The sequence below is a fragment of the Leptidea sinapis genome, chromosome 11 (genome assembly GCF_905404315.1).
Source record: "Leptidea sinapis chromosome 11, ilLepSina1.1, whole genome shotgun sequence".
In the NCBI taxonomy this organism is placed as follows: Eukaryota; Metazoa; Arthropoda; class Insecta; order Lepidoptera; family Pieridae; genus Leptidea; species Leptidea sinapis.
The window spans coordinates 11,799,167-11,820,695 of record NC_066275.1 but is presented as its reverse complement, the minus strand read 5'-3'; the positions used below and the strand labels follow the sequence as shown (position 1 = coordinate 11,820,695).

Sequence of the window (21,529 nt, the reverse complement as noted above, 5' to 3'; positions counted from 1 at the left end):
TTTCCGAAGGAAATTTGCTGGTGATTAGGTAGATTGTAGGTACCTTTAATTAATCATTATTTATTGGTGGACTCAAGTAAATAAATTATTTTAACTTTGAAGCGATGTCTTCAATATAGTAGTTGCGTAAAAACTTTATGTTGTAACGTTTGTGTTGCTAGAAAAAAAAATATCGTTATATTTCGTTGTTACCAATCACTAGAGGCTGTGTATGTAAAGTCCTTGTATGCTAATTTGTGCTCTCAGTTGTCCCAATTTGAATGTTTATTATTATTAGATGTCAAAGGATGAATAGCTATATTTACTACATGACCACATTATCTCTGAGCCTCGCTGTATCGTGAGCCCCCTCTTGTCCTGTTGCGACAGTACAGTCTGCAGTTTGATTACCATTAGGTACATGTTTGAAGTTTTGATTGTTACGTTATGACTTTTGTTCTTAATAGTGCTGTAGTTTCTATTGTTCTGTGTCATAAGAGCACTACCAGAAAATTTAATACTTTTTTTACATAACCCAGATTCTTTCATTGCTCTTTCATCGCTGTAATAACAATAATATAAATCATTCTTTGTATATTATCAAAGTGCATTGTCAAATTCAAAAAAGATACTAATTAGTACCTTTAGTTATTACTAATATAATTACCCATAGTATAATTATACTATTGTATAATTATACTATGATGAAGGATGAGGGATATATTTGGATATGATAAGCAAATAATAATACCGTATATCTTGAACGAGATCTCAACATACAAAAACTGTTGAAATAATTTCTTCTATGACCTCCCTTTGCTTACCACCTAAGATGTTGTTTTCATTATACTCATTTCCCGATATAAAATCTTTTACTAATAGGTGAAAGTCAAGTTCCAAATTCAAATGTAAGACAAGGGATTTTTTCAACTCCTAACTATACATCTTTACAGAAAGACTAAGTAGCATAATTTTAATATGTACAATAATATTTTTGCATCTTTTTTTTATCATCACATCAGCCGTGCAATTGCAAGCTGGACAAACGTCTCCCCCAAAAGATCGTGATAACATAATATAGGTCTAAAGTTCTTCAAAGGCGTTTTATCGCCCTATTTGAAGAACAGTACCACTATACTTCTGTGCTATGCATGCGGCGTTTTACACTCAAGGATGACGGAATTGAATAGCTTCTACGCGTAGAGGAACATAAGCTCCGTGCCACCAGGTCTCACCCGGCGCCTTGTTCTCTAAACAGTTTTAGGACCATACTAATCTACTAATACAGGTTGACGTCTGGGATAATAATTTCATAAATAAATAAGTTTATGGCCTTTTGTACCTACCACGTCATATCTAGTTATACTTCTTTATCATAGCAAAAACTACATAATAATCCCAAAACTTATATAACAAATTACATGTCTAGATTTAAGAAAATTTATTGAAGTAGGCGTTACTTTGCGAAAATCCATAATTATCCAAATGCTTTGAGTTTTCTTTAGTGTTAATTCCGCTAATATTTGTCTTTAAACAAATCGAGGATCTGAGAATCTCGTGTAGAGGCGAAACACGTGTAAATTTGTTTAAAGACAAATATTAGCGGAATTAACACTAAAGAAAACTCAAATCATTTGGATGTCTAGATTTAGTTATCCCGTCAATCCGTCTGAGAGTCGTGACTCCTCCACTGCATCAGTTTCTCCCGTATGACTCCCCTCCATCTGCTGCGATCCTTAGCCTTATGAAGGGCATCATGAAAGTTGATGTTTAGAGCAGATCGTATTTGGTCCGACCATCTCGTGGGACGGCGTCCTCTGGGACGCCTGCCATCTGCCTTGCCTGTCACCATCAGCTGTTCCAGATTATGACCCTCTTTACGAGCAATATGTCCAAAGAATTCCAGCATCCTACGAAGGCATATTGTGGAAAGTCTAGTTTTGACGTTAAATGCTCTTAGAATAGACACGTTGGTGCGAAAGGCGCTCCATGGAATCTGCAGCATTTTTCTCCAGCACCACATTTCAAAGGCGTCTATTGGGTCTCTGTCGGCCTTTTTCAGTGTCCAGGTCTCCGCTCCATAACTAAATATGGAGAAAACTAGCGAAGTCACCAATTTGTTTTTTTTTGTAGTATTGTCAGTGTGACTCGCTAAACAATTATCTTGCAGATAAATATTACTCTTAATAGTAATCGACAAGTCTCCCTGTAAATTTTACAGGGAGACTTGTCGATTACATGTATCGTGTCGGAAATTATGTAGGTACTAAAAGTAGCGCTCGGATTGTTAAAAATTAATTTTGATATTTTCTCCTAAACGCGGCATTAAAGTCTAACATCAAAATATTTCACAGCATTAAGCGTTGTTTAGTATCTACTAAATATTATAAAAAATAAAACCTAAGTATATTTAAAAAAAACACTCAAAAAACTAAAAATGTATAAAATAATTTAGTAAAAATTTAATACACATCTTATGCAAACCTTTACATTTAATATTCATAAAAAAAAATATTATTTATATATGCTACATATTGATAGGTTTTAAAATTCGGTGCCATATAAAATGTTCATAAAATGAAAAGTACTGGGCCCAAACTATGTAAAATTTTTATAGGACCAAATGGCATATGTACTGCATCGAACTAAATAAGAATCACGTAAATCGGATCGGATTATAAATCTCAGCGTAATCGGTGTACATAAATAAAAAAATACCGATCGAATTGAGAACCTTCTCCTTTTTGAAGTCGGTTGAAAATATAAGCTTTGAGAACTTATCCTACAAGCTGAGATCTATAGAGCGTTAGACTTTGCTCAGGCTTTACTTACGTAAAACTTTGCTGGGTGTAAGCTTAGTATAATCACACAGGGTGGATACTTACGTAGCATAATCTTTGTTTTTATACGTACTTGACAGCTGAAATTACGCTGAGTATTAGCTACCGGCCATTGCCAATATACTATCTACAGATAGAGATAAATTACTACCTTCAACTCTCAGTAATTTACTGTCAATAATCTGAAGCTATCCCAATATACCCTATAAGTCATTCTTATCGCTTTGGGACGCGTGAATTACAATTTCCGTACAGACTTCTATCGCTGGTATGCTGCTATAGGTCCTCCTATTGACAGACAGCGTGTACGGATAAGGTTAAGGTAGAGTTACCGTCGAAAGTTTATTGGAAGTTGGGACAGAAAAGTCAACGATAGTTACGATTTTATCTCAAGTAGGCCACAACCGGAGATAGACTGAATATTGGGAGCGGTCGTAAGACAGCCCAAAGCAATAGTGAACTTTGCGTTTTATCACATTCAGTTAAGTTTTATGTAACTAAAGTCTGAACAAAGTCTAAGTACGCTCTATAGATCTAAGCCTTAGATGTTTTAAAAAAAAAGCAAGTCGGAAATCACAATGGTTCTACTCGTTCTATTTACTTTTTATTAAAGTTATCAACCTTCTTCGCTAACTGTATATTTTTTTTTCAGCGACCTGAAGATCTTGAGCCGGCCCTGCCGCCTACTCGTACAGCAAAAGGGCGACTTTACACTATGAGCGATCAGGTATTCAATTAAATATAATAAAAAATTTATGTATAAGAGTACATCTAGTGCTAATCTAGTGTGTAATTTATAAACAATCTAAGAGATAGGTACCTACCGTTAAAAAAATGAGGTACATTGGTCAAAATATAATCGCGCCATTCTTGGCTTGATCAGCGAGAAACTTTGAGAGCGAAATTATTACCTTATTTGCTTTATTGTTGGATTTATCTTTAATATTGGACATGGTGCCAACCATAAACTAAAAAAAAATGCGTATAGACGACCTGACAGCACAATAACACATGGCCAATTATATTTGTCAATGTGTGCGTTATCAATAGATTCGCTTTCCTATTCTATTTTGCAGTATCTCCGTTAGATTTCTTCTCTCTCGCACCTTTTGTTTGTATATACGCTAGCATATTTTAAATATATGGACACATGCCACTGTCTATGTCACACATTTTATCTGTCAGGATATTGATCCAGCAACGGATGCTGAAAAGAGAGTAGGTTTTTAGAAGTTAATCTGGTAGACTCGTAAAAAATTATGTATCTTCCTCTTACAATTAAACTATGGATCTGGGATTAATTCGACCCTGGGATAAATTGTTCAGGTCGATATTACCAGGTCTTGTACTGCAAAGAACCTGTAATTGGTAATATAGAGATCGTGACTAGAACACTCTCTGTGTATCAAAAGTGTCCCTAAAAGTCGTTAAATTAGGGTAGTGCTTCAATAAATGGGAACATTTGCAAAAAAACACATCATTTAGTAAAGACTACTCTGGTCAGGTAGCTACGTCACTGTGGCATAAAAGGAACTATTCTCGATTTTCTGATTTCATATTTAAACAATAGAATTCAGAGGGTCGAAGCGAATGGCAGGAGATCTCCTGGGACTCCTCTCAGTATCGGGGTACCACAAGGATCTATACTGGGACCGTTCCTCTTCCTTATCTACATAAATGATCTTCCTAACCTTAAAGAATACATAAGGTAGTATTGTTTGCGGACGACACTTCACTGATATTTAAAGAGGTGAAGTGGAAAGGTTATAAGTCAGTGGAATCTGTTATATTTCTTGGCATAACTCTGGATTCCAAATACAATGGGGGCCCCATATTTAAGGATTGACTAATATACTTAGTTCTGCAGCATACGCGGTTGAAAAGATAAGACAATGAACCGACGCAGATACGGGCTATTCGCGCTATTTACAACCTAGGTCCTAAAGAATCATTGAGCAAAATTTAAATTGCCTCTCAAAATTTTCTTGATAATGTTACTTAATATGCTTAGATTAAAGATTGGTCTCCGCTGCGCTCTAACTAGACACCGCACTACCTAAGAACAATATCTTTTTTATTACGGCTACTTTTAGATGCTTGTGTGCGTGGCATCTTGACACTCAATGGCATCTTTCAAATTTTGTAACATATGCTTCGTGTTATTTTGCATTGAAATAATTAAAATACAAAATAATTACTGATGATGTTTGATCCAAGTGTTTTTCTTATTTCTTGTAGTATTATTTTTACAAAGTTTTACTACGCAACCTGGCATTTTAGTTTCAATTATTAGCAAAGTTTAACAGAGCATGTAGGGTAGGTACACATTTGGGCGTAGTAAAAGTTGCCACACTTTGCACCTACGGTATTTAGTTGGAGCACAGCGGAGACCAATCCTTAATCTAAGTTAATATGGTAAAAAGTGTATTGTAAAAATACTGGTACGGTTTCCGCGTTGGACAGCTAGGCTGAATCGTTGGTTGATATAGCTGCCAGGCTTTGATAATACAATCAATTCAATTTCAAAAACACTTCAATCTAGTTGAACATACAAGTAATCCTACCTACTGAAATAGTGAACTCAAGAAAACTTGAGTATTTAAAACTCTTTGAAAATAGTCGAAAGAAAAAAACTTTTTCATTTTACTTTATGTTACATCCTAATGCCAAGGCTATAGTCCTCATTGAGGGCCTGGGAGCAATCGTAGACCTTTTGGTTCGGCCGCCGCCTTCTCAACTATGTACCCCAACATGGACACTTACCACATTCCCACACCCGGTTAATAACAGAGTTTCCTTCTGCGGCCTTGTGATCTGTGGGGGGTATTTTATTTCCTACCCTTTAGGCGGGAGCATCTGTTGCAAATATTCCTGTCTGACAAGCACCCCCCTATCCGTCACCTGGGGACGTAATCTCTGGGGAATAAGCCCATGCTACCCTGAGACACCATAACATTAGATTGTTCTTACTTACTTCGACAATACTTCCCTTCAAGCCTTGCTTAGTAACGGAATTCAATTTGGGTCTCGAAATCTCGAGCGATTGCCAATTCCGCGGTCATTTGAAGGTAAAACCAAACTGGCCTCGAAGAAGCTGGGCCTCAGAAATAGAGCACGGCAATACTTCAAGTCGGCCCATATTCCAGCGCTCTACAAAGCGCAAGTACGGCCATATATGGAGTATTGCTGTTATGTCAGCTCGAACCATTTGACCGCGTGCAACACAGAGCTGCTCGAATTGTCGTGGACCCAGTCCTCTGTGAACGGCTAGATTACTTGGCGTTGCGTAAAGACGCATTTATCACGGGGAGTCTTCCAAAGAGTTGTTTGACCTGATTATTGAATGATATTAATTCATGCCACAAATTCATTATCATCTGAATCTGTAGCATTCCTCCACAGTGCGGTTTTAAAAATTTTCTTCCACGTATGACCAAGGTGTGGCACGAGCTTCCTTTTGCGGTGTTTCCAGGACGAAACGACATGGGTACCTTCAAAGAAGCGCGTACACTTTTCTAAAGGGCCGGCAACGCTCTTATGAATCCTCTGGTGTTTGAAGATAATGTTGGCGGTGGTGATCACTTAACATCAGGTGACCCGTACGCTCGTTTGTTCTCTCTTCTATAATAAACATGGTAATCCATGGTATTATCATATGATATTGAACGTTTTTCTTGAAGATATTTTTGAGAGGCAAATAATAGAATACTGAGAGACAATCTCCTATCCTGGTCTCCAGAGAGGTAGATGGACTCCAATAATCAGTATTTTATCATTGCATTTCTTTCTAGTTCATGGCAAAATGCCAAAGAATTCAAATTCAGCTTGTAAAATTACATTTATTGTATGTGTGTGACTACATTAATAATTAAAAGTGATATGCAGCTCACGTAAACTATATGCGTAGTACATAAGGATAAATAATAAATTTAATTAATAATATTTTTAAATTTTAAATTTTATTTCGTAGACATTCCACACGCCTTCTTTTGGTGATGAGGAGTTTGACATCCCACTCATTCATGGACAACATGCGGCGAGTGCTGGTGGACAAAATTCTCATATTCAATATTCACAGATACACCATCCAGCTCCCCAGGTAAATTATTATACGCGTAAAACAAAATATATACTTATACACACAATGCTTATACATATTTATTTATTACTAGCTGACCCGACAGACGTTGTTCAGTATATAATAAATAAAATAATGTTTTTATATGAATATGTCAATAATATATCATAATATCAAAAATACTTCGTAAAATATGCACCCTGCTGTCGTAATTATGTATGGACACATCAAAGGAAGAACAATCTTGTTGTTTTTATTGAATTTAGCAGCATTTTCCTATTTATTTAAACCTTCTCTGAACTTCCACAAATAATTCAGCCAGCGGTCCAACTAAGAAGAGGACTAAGGTTTATAGATGGAATTGCAACAATTGTATTCTGTGCAGTCCGTTCCGTTCTGGTTCAGTTATTTTTCCTCTGACATTTTACATTATCGCAAGGTTGACTTAGATACCATCTTGTCATTTCTAATAGGTTAGATATGCTATCAAAATGATTAACAAAAAATAAATAACCTCTTCATAGAGTAATCATCGATTTGTTATTAGTTTTAATAAGCTTCTATCATAATTTAACAAAAGGATTATGTTTAAATGCCTTCCAATAACGCACTGAGATTGCTTCAAATAATTTTGAATTACCTGCCAAAAAGGATAATTATTATGCTCGCCAAATTGTGTTTCATTATGTATTTTAGAAATAAAGCTAATTTCCTTTATTATTCCTTATTCCATGCCATAAAAAAATGTGAACGCCGTTAAAGTTAATTTCAGACTAAATATTTTATATTATCGATAAATAGATGTTACCAATATTTCATTTTATGACTTTAATTTTTTTCATTTTTTCTGAAGCGAAAAAACGAGCGATCGGTAATATTACTTACCCCCGCCACAAGTTACTTGTTTATTGATGAAGTTGTTAATAATGGCACCTTAAGAAATACAATAACTAACAAAAAATAACTCAGCTTTTTAGCAACAAAGATTTTTTGGATTTTGCTAGCCTTCTTTCTCTTCTCACCAATAGAGATATTCCTGACTTCAAGAGGTGGCTCTACGTAGCCGGTTAGCCAATTATCATCGTTGCTTGGTGTTATTGCTGCCCATTCACTGAAAAACTATTGCTTATAATTCTCTCAATTCAAAATCAATATCTTTTATTTTTTTATTCTATTATAATTTATCAATACCTACATCAGCTAGAAAATCAATAAAATATAAGTATCATAAAAAGATAACTCACAATTTCATTAGAAGTTATTTATTTTCATCCGATATTGCCATAAAATATATCATTAATTATTATAATTCTAACATAACCTAACCTAACCAATTTTAATGAATTGCAAATTTGAAAAAAAATCGAGAACAAACAAATGTTTATAGAGAACAATCAAGGACAAATGGCGAACTAACGATGTAATAAAAAAATAAATAAAAAGTAAAAAGAATAAAAATCTGGGGGGCTAACTTTCTTGAGCTCTTTTAATGCTGTACACTTTTTCAACTTTTGTCTACCCTTCATAGACAATATGAATGTGAAATGACAATATAATGACATTTTATCTACTTTACTCCGTGTTTAGTTGTTACCTACAACTACCTACCTTGTACTCGATACTGTCAGTAGATGGTACTTGTTTTTACGAAAGACTAGGCAGTATGGTCAAACGACTATAGCCTGCCAATAATTAAATTTAAATAAAATTAACGGCGAATTAAAAAAATCAGTAAATAGTCCTGAGTAATACTCAACCATTTCACCTAGTATTTACATCCAAAGATAATTTAAACACTACGTTCAAGAGACAGGAGTGCGATAGAAAAAAATGAGAAATGTCGCTTGTATTGTATTGTACTAAATCTTGATACCAACATAAGCAACTAATGACGTAATATCAGCGCTGCCAACATAATAAATATATAGGGTTGGAATCAATCCATAATTTTTATCGATAATTTACTAATTATATACTTGTAAGTATATATTTAAATTCATATAAATAACGTCTATTTTTAAGGTTCTATTTTATTAATTTTAATATAGACCTAAGCAAAGTCTAACTAGTTAAAACTAAGGGATAGGTTTTAGTTATCTCAAAGAAAAATACAATTAACATAATTAATATTTTATTAATAGTTTTGTTTTGCGTTGTAGCTTCGGTTTAGACAGTCATTGGTATTCGTTTTTCAGATGTTGCAATAAATATTTTTTGAAGTCGTAGGGGGTCCAGAATCTGAAATTAAAATATTAACAGAAGTTAGTTAATCCTAATTTTTAGGCTTTAAATATTTTTTGCGCATCTTAACCACAATATAATATGATAAAAAGGATTTTAAAGGTTAATAAACTTATAAACTATTTATGATCAATTAACTTAATAAACAAAATATATATACCATAAAAATTGAGTAAATAAAAATAAATTTAATAATAATTTAAAATAAAATATCGACAATCGATAAAAAAGTGTCAAACACTACAGATAGATTATATTATTATAATTTTTACTCTAGATGAATTAAATCAATACTCTTTCACTTTTAATCACTCTTTAAGCATTCTAGCTTATTATTTGTTCTTTAGTGCTTACCTTTCTTTATCCAAACAAAATTTAGCCATGAAAATTCTCTTACTCCCATCTGACCAGCCAGATATTAAACATATTTTACACAATTTAATATTACATGGTGTAGCTTAGAAATTAGACATTTATTTATTAGACATTTATTCTATAAATAATTAAGCAAATCACCCTGAATAATACATGAATAAAGTAAAAGACAACGAAAATTCGTAACAAAAAATGTAAAAAGTCACGTTTATTTTCAATGAATGACATGCCACATGACACTCAAACCAAAAAAAAACAAAATAGAGTCGAATATATGTTAGAGCGAGACAGCGTTTGCCGCCATTATTTTTAGTACAATGTCGTACATATTCGAGTAATAAAGAGTTACGCCAAGCTGTTTACATCCTCTTTGGGCTCAACATAACATTGGCTGTGGAATGTTCAATGTACCTACTACCTAGTGTTTAAATTCTCTTTGATTCCGATTTCCACTAAAATTGGTTACAAATTACAATTTAATTACTACTTTATTTATCACTTTTAATTTACTACCTACTTTCAGTTCAGTTTTTTATTATTCTACTTACGCTGATGTACTTACTACCTAATATTTTGTAAATGACAATAGATAAAGCTAATACATATTATTATCTTTATCATTTTGGTTTCACTTTTCTCACAACATAGTATATAGACCCTATTTATATAAATTAAATAGTGTTTTATGAGTTAAGTACAGTCTATATTTTTCGAAATTATGAAATTAACTTACGTGGAAATTGGACTTGCACGTTCTCACTTCTCTAGAAGTATGTACTATGTACCAATGGTACATAGGTACGTGCTTTATTATGTTTTATTGTTTATATCTGCAATGACAAAATATAGTTCTCTACTTAAATTTAAGGTTTTGGGCATTTGTCTAAATTAGAATATATTTGTTACTACAGGTTGGTATGATGAATCCTGCACAGGATGGCCTATCTCCACCAGGTGGAGCACCTTCTTATCAACAGCCCTTGTATCTTCAAGAATCTCATACTCCAGTCACATCTCATAGGTAATTATTTTTTGAAAAACTTATTTTACGACCCTATACAAAATAAACCTATCTACTTACATTTTAAAAATAATTATTTTACTGTAGTAATTCTTTTGTTTGAATAATTTACATTACTATTATATAATTGTGGTTTGCAAGCTTAATTAGTGATAAAAGCTGCTTACTGCTTTGTAGTTACTGTTGTGTATCTCTTATTTATTATCTTACATTAAATGTTTATTTAAGCTAAGTCAATTTTGTAGTGGTGCAGGCGCCCCTTCTGGAAACTACATGATACAGCAACAGCCTGGAGGACAACAGCAGCTCTTAATGATGCAACCTTCGCAAGTAATCAGTGGCCCGCCAACTCCAAGTACTCCTACACAACCAGCACCAGTTTATGGATCACCACAGAGAGCCTCCCCTCCGGGTACAACAAGTGATGACTCTGATGATAGTGTCCCTTCACAACATTCCCAGGTATAAAATATGTGTATTAAAAAGCCATTTTTGTAGCAATTTAAATATTCATGAATGTAATTGTAAATTTTACTAATTTTAATTATTGATTCTTGTAATACTTGAGGTAAACCCTCAACATCTGATTTGTAATTAAATTTATAATTATGTAATAAAATGAAATATAGTTCATTGGCACATACAGTCAGAATAATATAGATTAGATGAAGTAAGTTCTAATGTATTGGTTGTTTGTTGGTAGTTGCCTGGTGATGCGGAAAGTCTTCTGCCTATCCATTATTGCTCAGCGAGCCGGCAGCAACAAACTGCGCTTCATCAGGTATAGGCAAATTTTCTTATACAAATATACATTTAAATCTGTATTGCCAATGAGCTATTAGTAATTTAATGCTTACTTATTGTTGCTGTACTTCCCTATAATTTATAATTTCAAATTGATATTTTATTTAAAAAAATGTAATAAATTCACAAATATTTATTTTTCTATAGATAAATGTTAATATGGGTGTGAAAAGATCATCCCCGGAACCCATAGATAATGGTGTCAGTCGTGGCCACTTACAAAAGAAGCCGAAAATTCAAAAAAAGAAGAAGAAACGGGACCCTAATGAGCCACAGAAGTATGTCTTTACAACTAATATTATTTATAATTACAGAAAATACATTATGATAATATTTATGACAAGGCAAATGTGCTTGGATTTTTTTTTATACTCATCACCTTTACAGTTTATTGATTCAAGATATCTGTCCCTTTACCTAATGAGAGACCAATCATATTTATTGTCTTATGGACTTTTAATTGATTTATTATCTTTTCCAGTGCATTGATTGACTTAGTTAATTATTTACAAATTCTGATGAAATACTAAAAACAAATTAATTTTTAGGCCAGTATCCGCTTATGCATTGTTCTTTCGAGACACTCAAGCAGCCATTAAGGGTCAAAATCCAAATGCAAGTTTTGGAGAAGTCTCAAAAATTGTGGCCTCAATGTGGGATGGTTTAGATTCTGAGCATAAAAGTGTGAGTATGTATAAAGAATTTCTGCAAGCTATGAAATTTTAATTTTGTTTTGTACCAATAATATACCAGATAACATTAAGTTTAACTCTTTGTTGATAATTTTGACAACAAATATTATTCATATAAGTTTCTTATTAATAAGATTTTTGAATTTGTTAATATTTAAATGTTTTCTTAGGTTTACAAGCAAAAAACTGAAGTGGCCAAGAAAGAGTACCTTAAGGCATTAGCAGCTTATAGAGCAAGCCTTGTTTCTAAGGTAAGTGATATATGATATATTACCAGTGAAAGGCTACTTTGCACAGGATGCTCGCTAGATTATGGGTACCCCAACTGCACCTATTTCTGCTGTGAAGCAGTTAATGTGTAAGCATTATTGTGTTTCTGTCTGAAGACCGCCATAGCTAGTGAAATTACTGGGTAAATGAGACTTAAACAAATTATGTCTCATGCTGACGAGCGCAATTGTAGTCTCTCTCAGAATTTTTGGGTTTTCAAGTATCCTAAGTGGCACTCTGATATTCAGGCGAAAATGTAATCTTATACCTACTAACTAAGAAGCTGGAACAAGCACGGACTTTTCGTCGCGCGAACCTGGTGATGCACAGACAAAGTTAAACACAGTCCTCACTTCTTAGTTCCCTATTAGTTCATATTATTTAAGTCAATTTCTAAGATATAAAAAACTGTGTGCATCTTGGAACACACTCAGATGTGATAATTTAACAATTAGATTTGTTTGAACTACATATTTAATATTGAAATTGTTTAACTTGAGAAAAGCTCAGGTTATTACTTAAATTTTATGTATATTAATATGATAATGTAAGGAAGGTTATTTATTAATAAAATCTTTTATCATTTAAAGATATATTTTATTCTTAGATCTAATTCTTGAATGTGTACATTGGAATTTTGTGTGTGTACATTATAACTATCATTATTTAATCCTATTAAAGTAAGAATTTGCTTATGGTAGCTATAATAAGCAAAATAATTTTTACATTGTATTTTATCTAAAAATCTTGCAAAGACTGCTTTGACAATTAATTATTGAATATTAACGAAAATGGCTGTATGGGCTTGACCCTTTGCCTGTCCTGGACGAAGAAACAAAACAAAATTAACAAATTAATTTAAAAAAATCTGAAGACTTAATTAGTAGCTTCCTGCGGAGTCGCGTCGCCCGCATGGATGCTTTTAACAGCAAATATATATAAAACTATATGCACATAGCCTGACAATATGGAGCGTATATGTTGTCCCAACCTCTTGATGATTACAAAATTTGAATTAAATCTATAATATAATCTAAAGGGTTACCCCCTTATTCATAATGGTCCGCTAACTTTAAACAGCCGCTAAGGTGTGTTTTTTCTCATTCTGACTTAGGTCAATAGAAGAAGACAGAGTGAGAATTAGCAATGCATTAAGATAGCAGACTATTATGAATAAGGGGGTTAGCAGTTACCGCACCATAGTATCGCGCACACTGTTGTATATCGTCATCGTCGTAAACATTCAAATATTTCTAAAAATGATGTAGTGTAAAAGACAAAGTTTATCTACTTTAAATATCAGATTCGATAGAAGATTTATTTAAGGATTGATTCATTACTAACAATAATTGTGCGTTATAAACAAACTATAAATTTTTATTGTATTATTGGTTCACTATTTTGGCGATAATGGCTTATACATAAATGATAGATACCTATATGGTGTCGCGAGGTTTTTGTTAGACTATTTAAGATAAACATTTCTACATTATATTAGTGTAACTCGAACGGTTTTTGCGGTGCACGCCAGAGTAGCTCGCAGAGGGCAGATTTTTTGGTACTTACTTGGCACTTATTGCTATATTTTGGATAATTCACACAATCTGTATAAAAATGAATTGCTGTTCGTATGTCTCGCTAAAACTTGAGAACGGCTGGAATTTATTTAGCTTTTAGTCTTGAATTATTAGTAGAAGTTCAGAGAAGGTTTAAAAGGTAACTAAAAATGAAAATACTCTGAATTAAATAAAAACAACAATTTTGTTTTTCTTTAGATGTGCCCCCGTCGTTCAGAAATCAAATTGAAAGTATAGTTTAAAATGAAAATCTAATAAAAAAATTTATATCTTTCTCACTTTCTCAGGAGGTAAAAAATAAAATTAATTTGACAACCAATATGCCGATCCATCCTCTATGTCAATCGATACCTAGAAAAAGAGTCCATCCTTATATCTTTGTGAGTGACGATTACCGTTACGTATCCGAGAACTTTCTTTACTTCGGTTATCCTTTGTGATAGTGACATTTCAAGTAATGTGCTCTTTTTTTGTTTATCTTCCATTTCCTGAGCAGCTTCGGTTATGCTCGCTTGTATCTGCGCTTCTGTGTTAAAACATTTCGAATAATCAATCCCAATAAAAAATGGCGTGCGTACAAAGTACACATGTCAGAAATGAAACTTCATTGCAAAACTAATTTTTAAATCTTGTTACAACAATTATCCGTAGTGTTTTCTATAAACCAAATATTTTTTGTCAATATTAGAAATAATATGTTCTACTTGCGCCCATGCGCTAAACCTGCACGATACAATGCTAGGAGGGAAGATGTTGTACTTACTCGTGGCCGTGCGCTAAACCTGCACGATACAAAGCTAGTCGAGAAGATGTTCAACTTTTTCACATCCGCGCGCTTAACCTGCACGATACAAAGCTGGTAGGGAAGATGTTCTACTTTTTCGCGGCCGCGCGCTGAACATGTATGATATAACTATTTGGGAATAGGTTCCACTTACTCGCGGCCGCGCTCTAAACCCGCATGATACAACGCTAGTAGCGAAGTTGGTCTTCTTACTAGCGGTGGCTTGTGCTTCATGCTACGTTCGCCCTTACTCACTCTCACTCAGTCGGTCTCAATCTCCCTCTCCTTCTTGGATAAAAACGGCCCACATTTAAAAAATGAAATTTCCAAATCCCAAATTTGTCGTCTGCACCCTCGAGAAGCTCGAATTCGATATCCATATTGTTGAAATCATACATTTGCGCGGCGGCCATCTTGGATTTTAAAAATGATCTCAAATTCATTCTCTTCACCCACGAGAAGCTCGAATTCGATATATATATTGTTGAAATCATATATTTGCGCGGCCGCCATCTTGGTTTTAAAAATGATCCCAAATACGTATTCTGGACCCTCCAGACCCTCTGATTCGTTATCCATATTGTTGAAATCATAAATTTGCGCGGCGGCCATATTGAATTTTAAAAAAAACCTGCACGATACAAGGCTAGTAGGGAAGATGTTCTACTTACTAGCGGCCGCGCGCTAAACCTGCACGATACACAAGGCTAGTAGGGAAGCCAAAGGGTAAGAAATACTCTTAATCAATCGGTGTCAATCGCTCTCTCCCTTGAACAAAAACGTTACAAAATTTTCGTGACACTCTATTGCGTTTCATTCGTTAAAACTTTAGCCTCATGCGCCTAAAAATTTTTCACTTCAAAATCTAAGGGATTTAAATAAGGAGACCTTGGCGGCCCGATATAGGTCCAAGCATGTCAATCCAATTCGATCACGAGGAGGATACCGAACATCTTTAGTTTATATTTCTTTATTTTTTCGATTGAAATACAAGTTTTAAAATTAGTAGATTAACTTTTGCTGTTATGAAAGGGTGCATTTTAATTACAAATATTTCCGCACCTTCAGTTAAAAAGTGATTTTTTTCACACTTGTCCAAGCAATTTTTCCAAATGATACCGTTTTAGAATCCTTATTTATATAATTGAGCAAGTTTTAAATATAGTTAAACAAATCCAGCCCATACATTTTTTACACTATAGCCAATCGAACTTAAAACAAAAAAATTATTCAAATGGATAATTAAGGAATAAACTACTATAAATTCGACATTGCCCTTGTCCCACCTATTGTGGGACACCCAGTATATATACCTGTAATATTCTGATATATAGCTATATTGTTAAATTTCATCAAAAACCATTCTGTAGGTTTTGCTTGAAAAAGTAACAAACTCACTAAGAAAATTTCGCTTTTGTATATTATGACACAATTATTTTAAAGCCATTAAAGTCGGTTAAAAATTGTTTCAAATTGTTTTTTTTTCCTGGTGGTGGTTACGTAAAGAAGCGGTTTACCTTACTCTTACTTATCTAAGAAGTTATCAGTACAAAAACCTTAATTTTTGCGCATTCTTAATTTTTGTGTTCTTTACGATTAATTCACTTCCCATCATTCATAACTTGCTTGAGACAGACAACTAAATTCAGCTATTTTAGGGCACAGCTCCACACTGTATACGTTCTCTGTGGTATCATAGCGTAGTCTGTGTTTGTCAGTTGACATTGACGTCGGTTTGTTCTCATCGATCTTGGACGCTACAAGTCTAAGCGTGTTTTCTGATTTGGATTGAGTGGCTTCAGCGGTTTTGTTGTTTGCTAAAGAAATAACGGTGTATTATTATAATTCTATACATTTGTTTGAATTTCATATCCAAAACTCTGTGTAGTTCAATTATATTTGGAACAGTAAAGTTATCATGTACTTCAATCCATTGAATTGCGCAACGGTATCGATCGAAAGTTGTTTCATCTCGAAATAGAAGTGGTTTAGTATTATATTGAGTATTATTATTTTGTTATTTTAGGGAGGAGAACAAGACAACCAAGCCATGTATAATCACAGCAATTCAAATGCCAATTATGGTAACTATTACCAAGGACAAGTATACGGGAATGGACCTCCACCTCAAGGCTTTGTTCCCAATTCTACACCGCAAGCATTTTCACCCAATAATTTTCAAGGAAACCAACCACAAGCTAATTATACTGCACAAACTCCTCAAGGGTATACTAACCCACAACCACCTCAAAATTATCAAGGCAATATTGGACACCAAAATCAAACGTACCAAGTAAGTTTATTGAATATTATCTCGGGCAAAATAAAAATTATTATTTTAGTAATTTCTTTAAGCCTTTCTGACTTGTAGTTAAATTGTAGTTAATTTTTATTCATTATTTTTTCTATATCAACATTATATTTACTTCTAGATATTTAAAAACCACAGATTATAGTTTTTGAATACATTGTGACGAAGATTTAACACATTAAATGTGAAATTTAATTATTTATTACATGTAAATCAACCCTGCTATCTATTCCATTTGTGTTTCAGTGTCTCTACTCCCTTAATATGAATAATGCCTCCAAAAAAATATTATATTCCCTTTTTTAAATTAATGTATTGAATCTGAATCATTTCTATTTGTTTTTCAATCAAAACTTATATAATTATACTTTTAAACTAGTTCAATGAGGCTGATTTTTGTGTCAATTAAATATAAGTAATACTTGTGAATATTGTGGTGTTTATTGTGTATTTATGTTTTTAGGGTGTTCCTGGTCAATCTCCACAGACTTACCCTGGAAATCCAGCAGCATCACCTCAAAATTGTCAACCAAGTATGGCACAATCACCAAGGAACTATCAACCCACACAGTCTCCTCCTAACTATCAACCAAATACAGGAGTATCACCCTCAGGTTATAGGCAGGTGCAGTCACAGTCGCCACCAATGGCAAATGTCCATGCAGCTATGCAATATCATCACAATCAGCAAGTAAGTTATTATATTGCAAATTAATAGCTTGTACATTAAAATTATAGTAATAATATGAATGAGACATCAATATGTACTTATAATAATATCTTTTTATTGTGATATAATAGATGATATTTATTTCCAATAATAAAGCATTTTCATCTTCAGAAAATTTAAGTAACAGCATAACTTTGAGAGTATCATGATTGAAATTAATATTTTATATTTTGTAAGAAATTAAATAAATATCACGTAGAGAATTTTGTTTTAGATGCAGCAAGTACAACAATATCAACAGACACAACAAAACCATCCACAACAACAAAGTCATCAACAGCAACAAAACCATCAACAGCAACAAAACCATCATCAGCAACAAAACCACCAACAGCAACAAAACCACCCACAGCAACAAAACCACCAACAGCAACAAAGCCAACAACAAACACACCATCAACCACAACAGACACAGCAGCAGCACATACAGCAAACTCAGCATATTGCTCAGCAGCAGCAACAACATCAACAGGCAGTCAAGAATGAGCAGCAGATAAGCAATAATAACACACCTGGCATGCAACCACAATCAGAGGTATGTAAACATTTTTTACTAGAGATGTGCCGACTAGTTGGAGACTAGTCGGTAAAGCTGACTATCGGGCAACAATCATAGTCGGCAACTATTTGACAAAAAACTCCAACTATCATGCTATACCTTGTATGTATTTGTCAATAAAATTTATCTAGGGGAATTACAATAAATAAAAACCTTCTTTGTTTATTAATTTATAATCAGTCTATACATTTCTAAATGTAACACAAACTTTGGTAGTCAGTTTCCAAAATTAAATTATACTTGTTAAAAAATTGTATCTATTCGGCGTCTTTACAACTGACTAATCGGTTAGTCGGCCAAAGTTATAATCGGCACATCTCTAATTTTTACATAATAACATGTAATTAATATAAATAAAAATCATGTTATATTTCACTATGCCATTTTTATATTTGGGAAGGGACATGACAAATTTTGACACTTAGTGCTATAAATATATCAGTGGGTAATTGTACCTATTGAAAACAATTTTCTTTATGATTGCACCTCTTGTTTCAAGATATTCATACTTACTGTTACATAATTGCTTGAGAGGTGTCATGGGGTGCAACTTTCTCATATAAAATATGGTCATGGAAAGTACATTTGCACATGCTTGTGAGTGGGTGCTACTTGTGGTGGCTGCATGATCCTATTTTGTTAAAATTTAAGATTATCTTAAATGTTTATAGTTATGGACAGTAATATTAGGCTCCCATAGTACCTTTATTTATTTACATTGTGCACCAATAATATAGATTTGCGAAATGATGAAACTGTATTTAAAATGAAACTGATTTAAAAAATTGCAATGAATTTCATGCCACTTCTCATTTTTCTGTAAAGTTATAACTTTTGGTATCCTTAATTGAAATTTCTTTAACCTAATTGAATAAAGAGATTTAATTTGAAACTATGTATATGTATCAAACATAGTGTGAGCTGAAGAATCTAGAATAGTAAGTCTGCCAAATGAAGTCTGTAATCTCTCTTCTCAATTTTCACTTGGATAGCATAAAATAAATAATTTTATTAATGTTACTTCAAAGAAAGAAGGAAGGAACACCTACTTCCCTTATTGTACATAATTATTTTTACTAGGGTTCAAACATATGTCTTTAAAGCTTATCTATTCATAAAAGACTGAGAAAATTTATGTCTAGTTTGTAGTACTTAATGTTGTCTTCTGAAACTTATCTGACTAATGTTTGACATTGTTACAATAAATTGTAGGTTGTTAAAATGGTTGATTTAATTTCTTAAATTGTATTATGTGTGTCATTTCTTTTAGCATGCTCTACTTCTTCTCTATGTTAACATTAATTATACACAATCTCACACTTCCATGAGCACAATGTGCTTAAGAAAAGTAGTAAAAGGTTTTTCCTCATAAATTAATATTTTGATTGTATGTATTTAAAATTGCAAGTATCTTAAGTATCACAATAAAAAATTACATTCAACATATTTATTTCAGCAAAACGAAAATAGAACACCAACATCATGTGTTCGCCAGGGTTGCACAAACCCCGCCATTGCTAACAGTGAATGGGAAGATGAATATTGTTCAAATGAGTGTGTTGTCAGCCATTGCAGGTATTTTTATAGTTTAATTAACATGCAAAATATGAAAGTAAATCATGTTCAAGGTAATACATATTATCAATCATCATTAGTAACTAAAATATGAATGTTTTACAGGGATGTATTCAGCTCATGGGTTGCCTCCAATTCAAATAATCAAATGCAAAACTTTTCTGCTGTCAAGTAATGAGCATATCAAAGTTAAAGATGTGATCTTCCAAACCATGAACAAATTGTAACACTTGTATTATAATTTATGTCACAGTTCATGCATACTGTTGTCTTAAACTTTGTTTACCATACCTCAAGGTTATCAGTATTTGTGTTGTATATTTATAAAGAATGAGTGATATTTTAGTTATTATGCATTTTAAATATTTTTATATTTCTATGATTAGATAATGCTTATTGCCTATTCTCTACTAGTGTATAGCAATTAACATATAACAATTAGCCTTAGAATTAATAAGAATACAAAATATGTAACTTAAAGTTAACTCGCAGTGTTTTAATTATATTTTTTGTATTAGTAAGAAATCACTTGTTACTTAGAATTTTGTGGATTTGTTTAAATAAAATATTTAATATCGTTCATTACACATTTTTAATATGAATCTCATTTATTTGTCTTTTAATTATTTTATTTCTAATAAATTACAATCTTGTTTCATTTAAAACAAATTTTAAGCTGTTATTCATTTTAGGTAAAGGAGGAGGTTAGGATTGTTAATCTTAGATGAATTTTGTCACTAAGCTAATTTGACTTTTTAATAGAATCATATTATATTACTTAGTTTAAGTAAAATATTAGGATGTCGCAATATTGTGTGTGACTGATATTAGAAATGGACTGTAGATGATGTTAAACATTGACCCTGTTAAGAAAATACTAAATTTCGTATAGAATATGGTAAATGTTAATTTTACGAGTTATAATAATTTCTTTCCTGTATAGTATGTTTATATTATCAAATATAATGTACACGATGGCAATATATACTCATTCCTCTAGGAGTTGTGCTTAGCATAATATTTAGCTGGACCAAAATGGCATTTGTATTCAAAGCAATGAAAATGAATATATATTTAGGATATTGTTTTTATTGTAAATTTCTAAATGTAATTAGTTACATAAATGTAAATAAACACTTGCAATAATAGTTCTAGTTCATTTAGAGCAACACTTGATAATAATAATATGTTGGCATTTATTTGGCAAGTAGTGTCAGTAGTACATGTAGGTACAAATTGGCAATATCTTCATAAAATGTAAAGTTACAATGTATAAAATATAATTAGAACAAATTCATTAAATACTCTAAGCATATATGAGACATGTTTCCTTTACACCCAACTACCTTTATAGTTTTACATGAGTAAATAGGTGCTAGTGTAGATATCACCAACTCCATGACATATCAGAGCTCTCAAACACCAACCCATAGATGTTTAGGATTTTTTTGTGTCATCTAGTCCCTCCTTATGTACCTTTATCTGATTGCCCGACTATGACAAAATGAAAGATCCTTTTTGTATATATGACTACTCTGCTGGCGTGCATAATTCAAATATTTTTATTCAAAATTAGGATATGATATCTTAAAAGTTAAAAACCTGAGAAGAACGTGCCCAAGAAACTCGGTCGGCTTCCTCTTTCTTTAATAAAAATTTGGTAACAATATAAAATCACTAAAATTTATTAACT

The 21,529-nt window shown here is 32.7% G+C and overlaps 1 protein-coding gene and 1 long non-coding RNA gene across 7 annotated transcripts in view; one reads left to right on the top strand and one right to left on the bottom strand.

Annotated features, from left to right (window-relative positions):
- The window catches only part of LOC126966924 (TOX high mobility group box family member 3-like), a 33,792-nt gene extending 12,641 nt beyond the window's left edge, over positions 1–21,151 (top strand). For 2 of the 6 annotated variants that reach the window (XM_050811218.1, XM_050811220.1), the window contains exons 2-14: positions 3,472–3,546; positions 6,790–6,918; positions 10,425–10,534; positions 10,780–10,996; positions 11,238–11,315; positions 11,486–11,616; positions 11,887–12,022; positions 12,201–12,281; positions 16,688–16,954; positions 17,436–17,663; positions 17,917–18,237; positions 19,718–19,836; positions 19,942–21,151. In XM_050811218.1, the coding sequence (XP_050667175.1) occupies positions 3,472–3,546; positions 6,790–6,918; positions 10,425–10,534; positions 10,780–10,996; positions 11,238–11,315; positions 11,486–11,616; positions 11,887–12,022; positions 12,201–12,281; positions 16,688–16,954; positions 17,436–17,663; positions 17,917–18,237; positions 19,718–19,836; positions 19,942–20,011 (1,962 nt within the window). In that variant the 3' untranslated portion in view covers positions 20,012–21,151. Of the gene's footprint in view, positions 1–3,471; positions 3,547–6,789; positions 6,919–10,157; positions 10,312–10,424; positions 10,535–10,779; positions 10,997–11,237; positions 11,316–11,485; positions 11,617–11,886; positions 12,023–12,200; positions 12,282–16,687; positions 16,955–17,435; positions 17,664–17,901; positions 18,238–19,717; positions 19,837–19,941 lie in introns of those variants that run through there. The other 4 variants (XM_050811219.1, XM_050811221.1, XM_050811222.1 and 1 more) reach the window with 4 other exon arrangements.
- On the bottom strand, positions 9,012–9,713 carry LOC126966956 (uncharacterized). The gene is made up of 2 exons (XR_007729858.1): positions 9,493–9,713; positions 9,012–9,135 (listed from the first exon to the last, which is right to left on the bottom strand). It is a non-coding gene; the product is annotated as an uncharacterized LOC126966956 (long non-coding RNA).
- Positions 21,152–21,529: the final 378 nt, after the last annotated feature.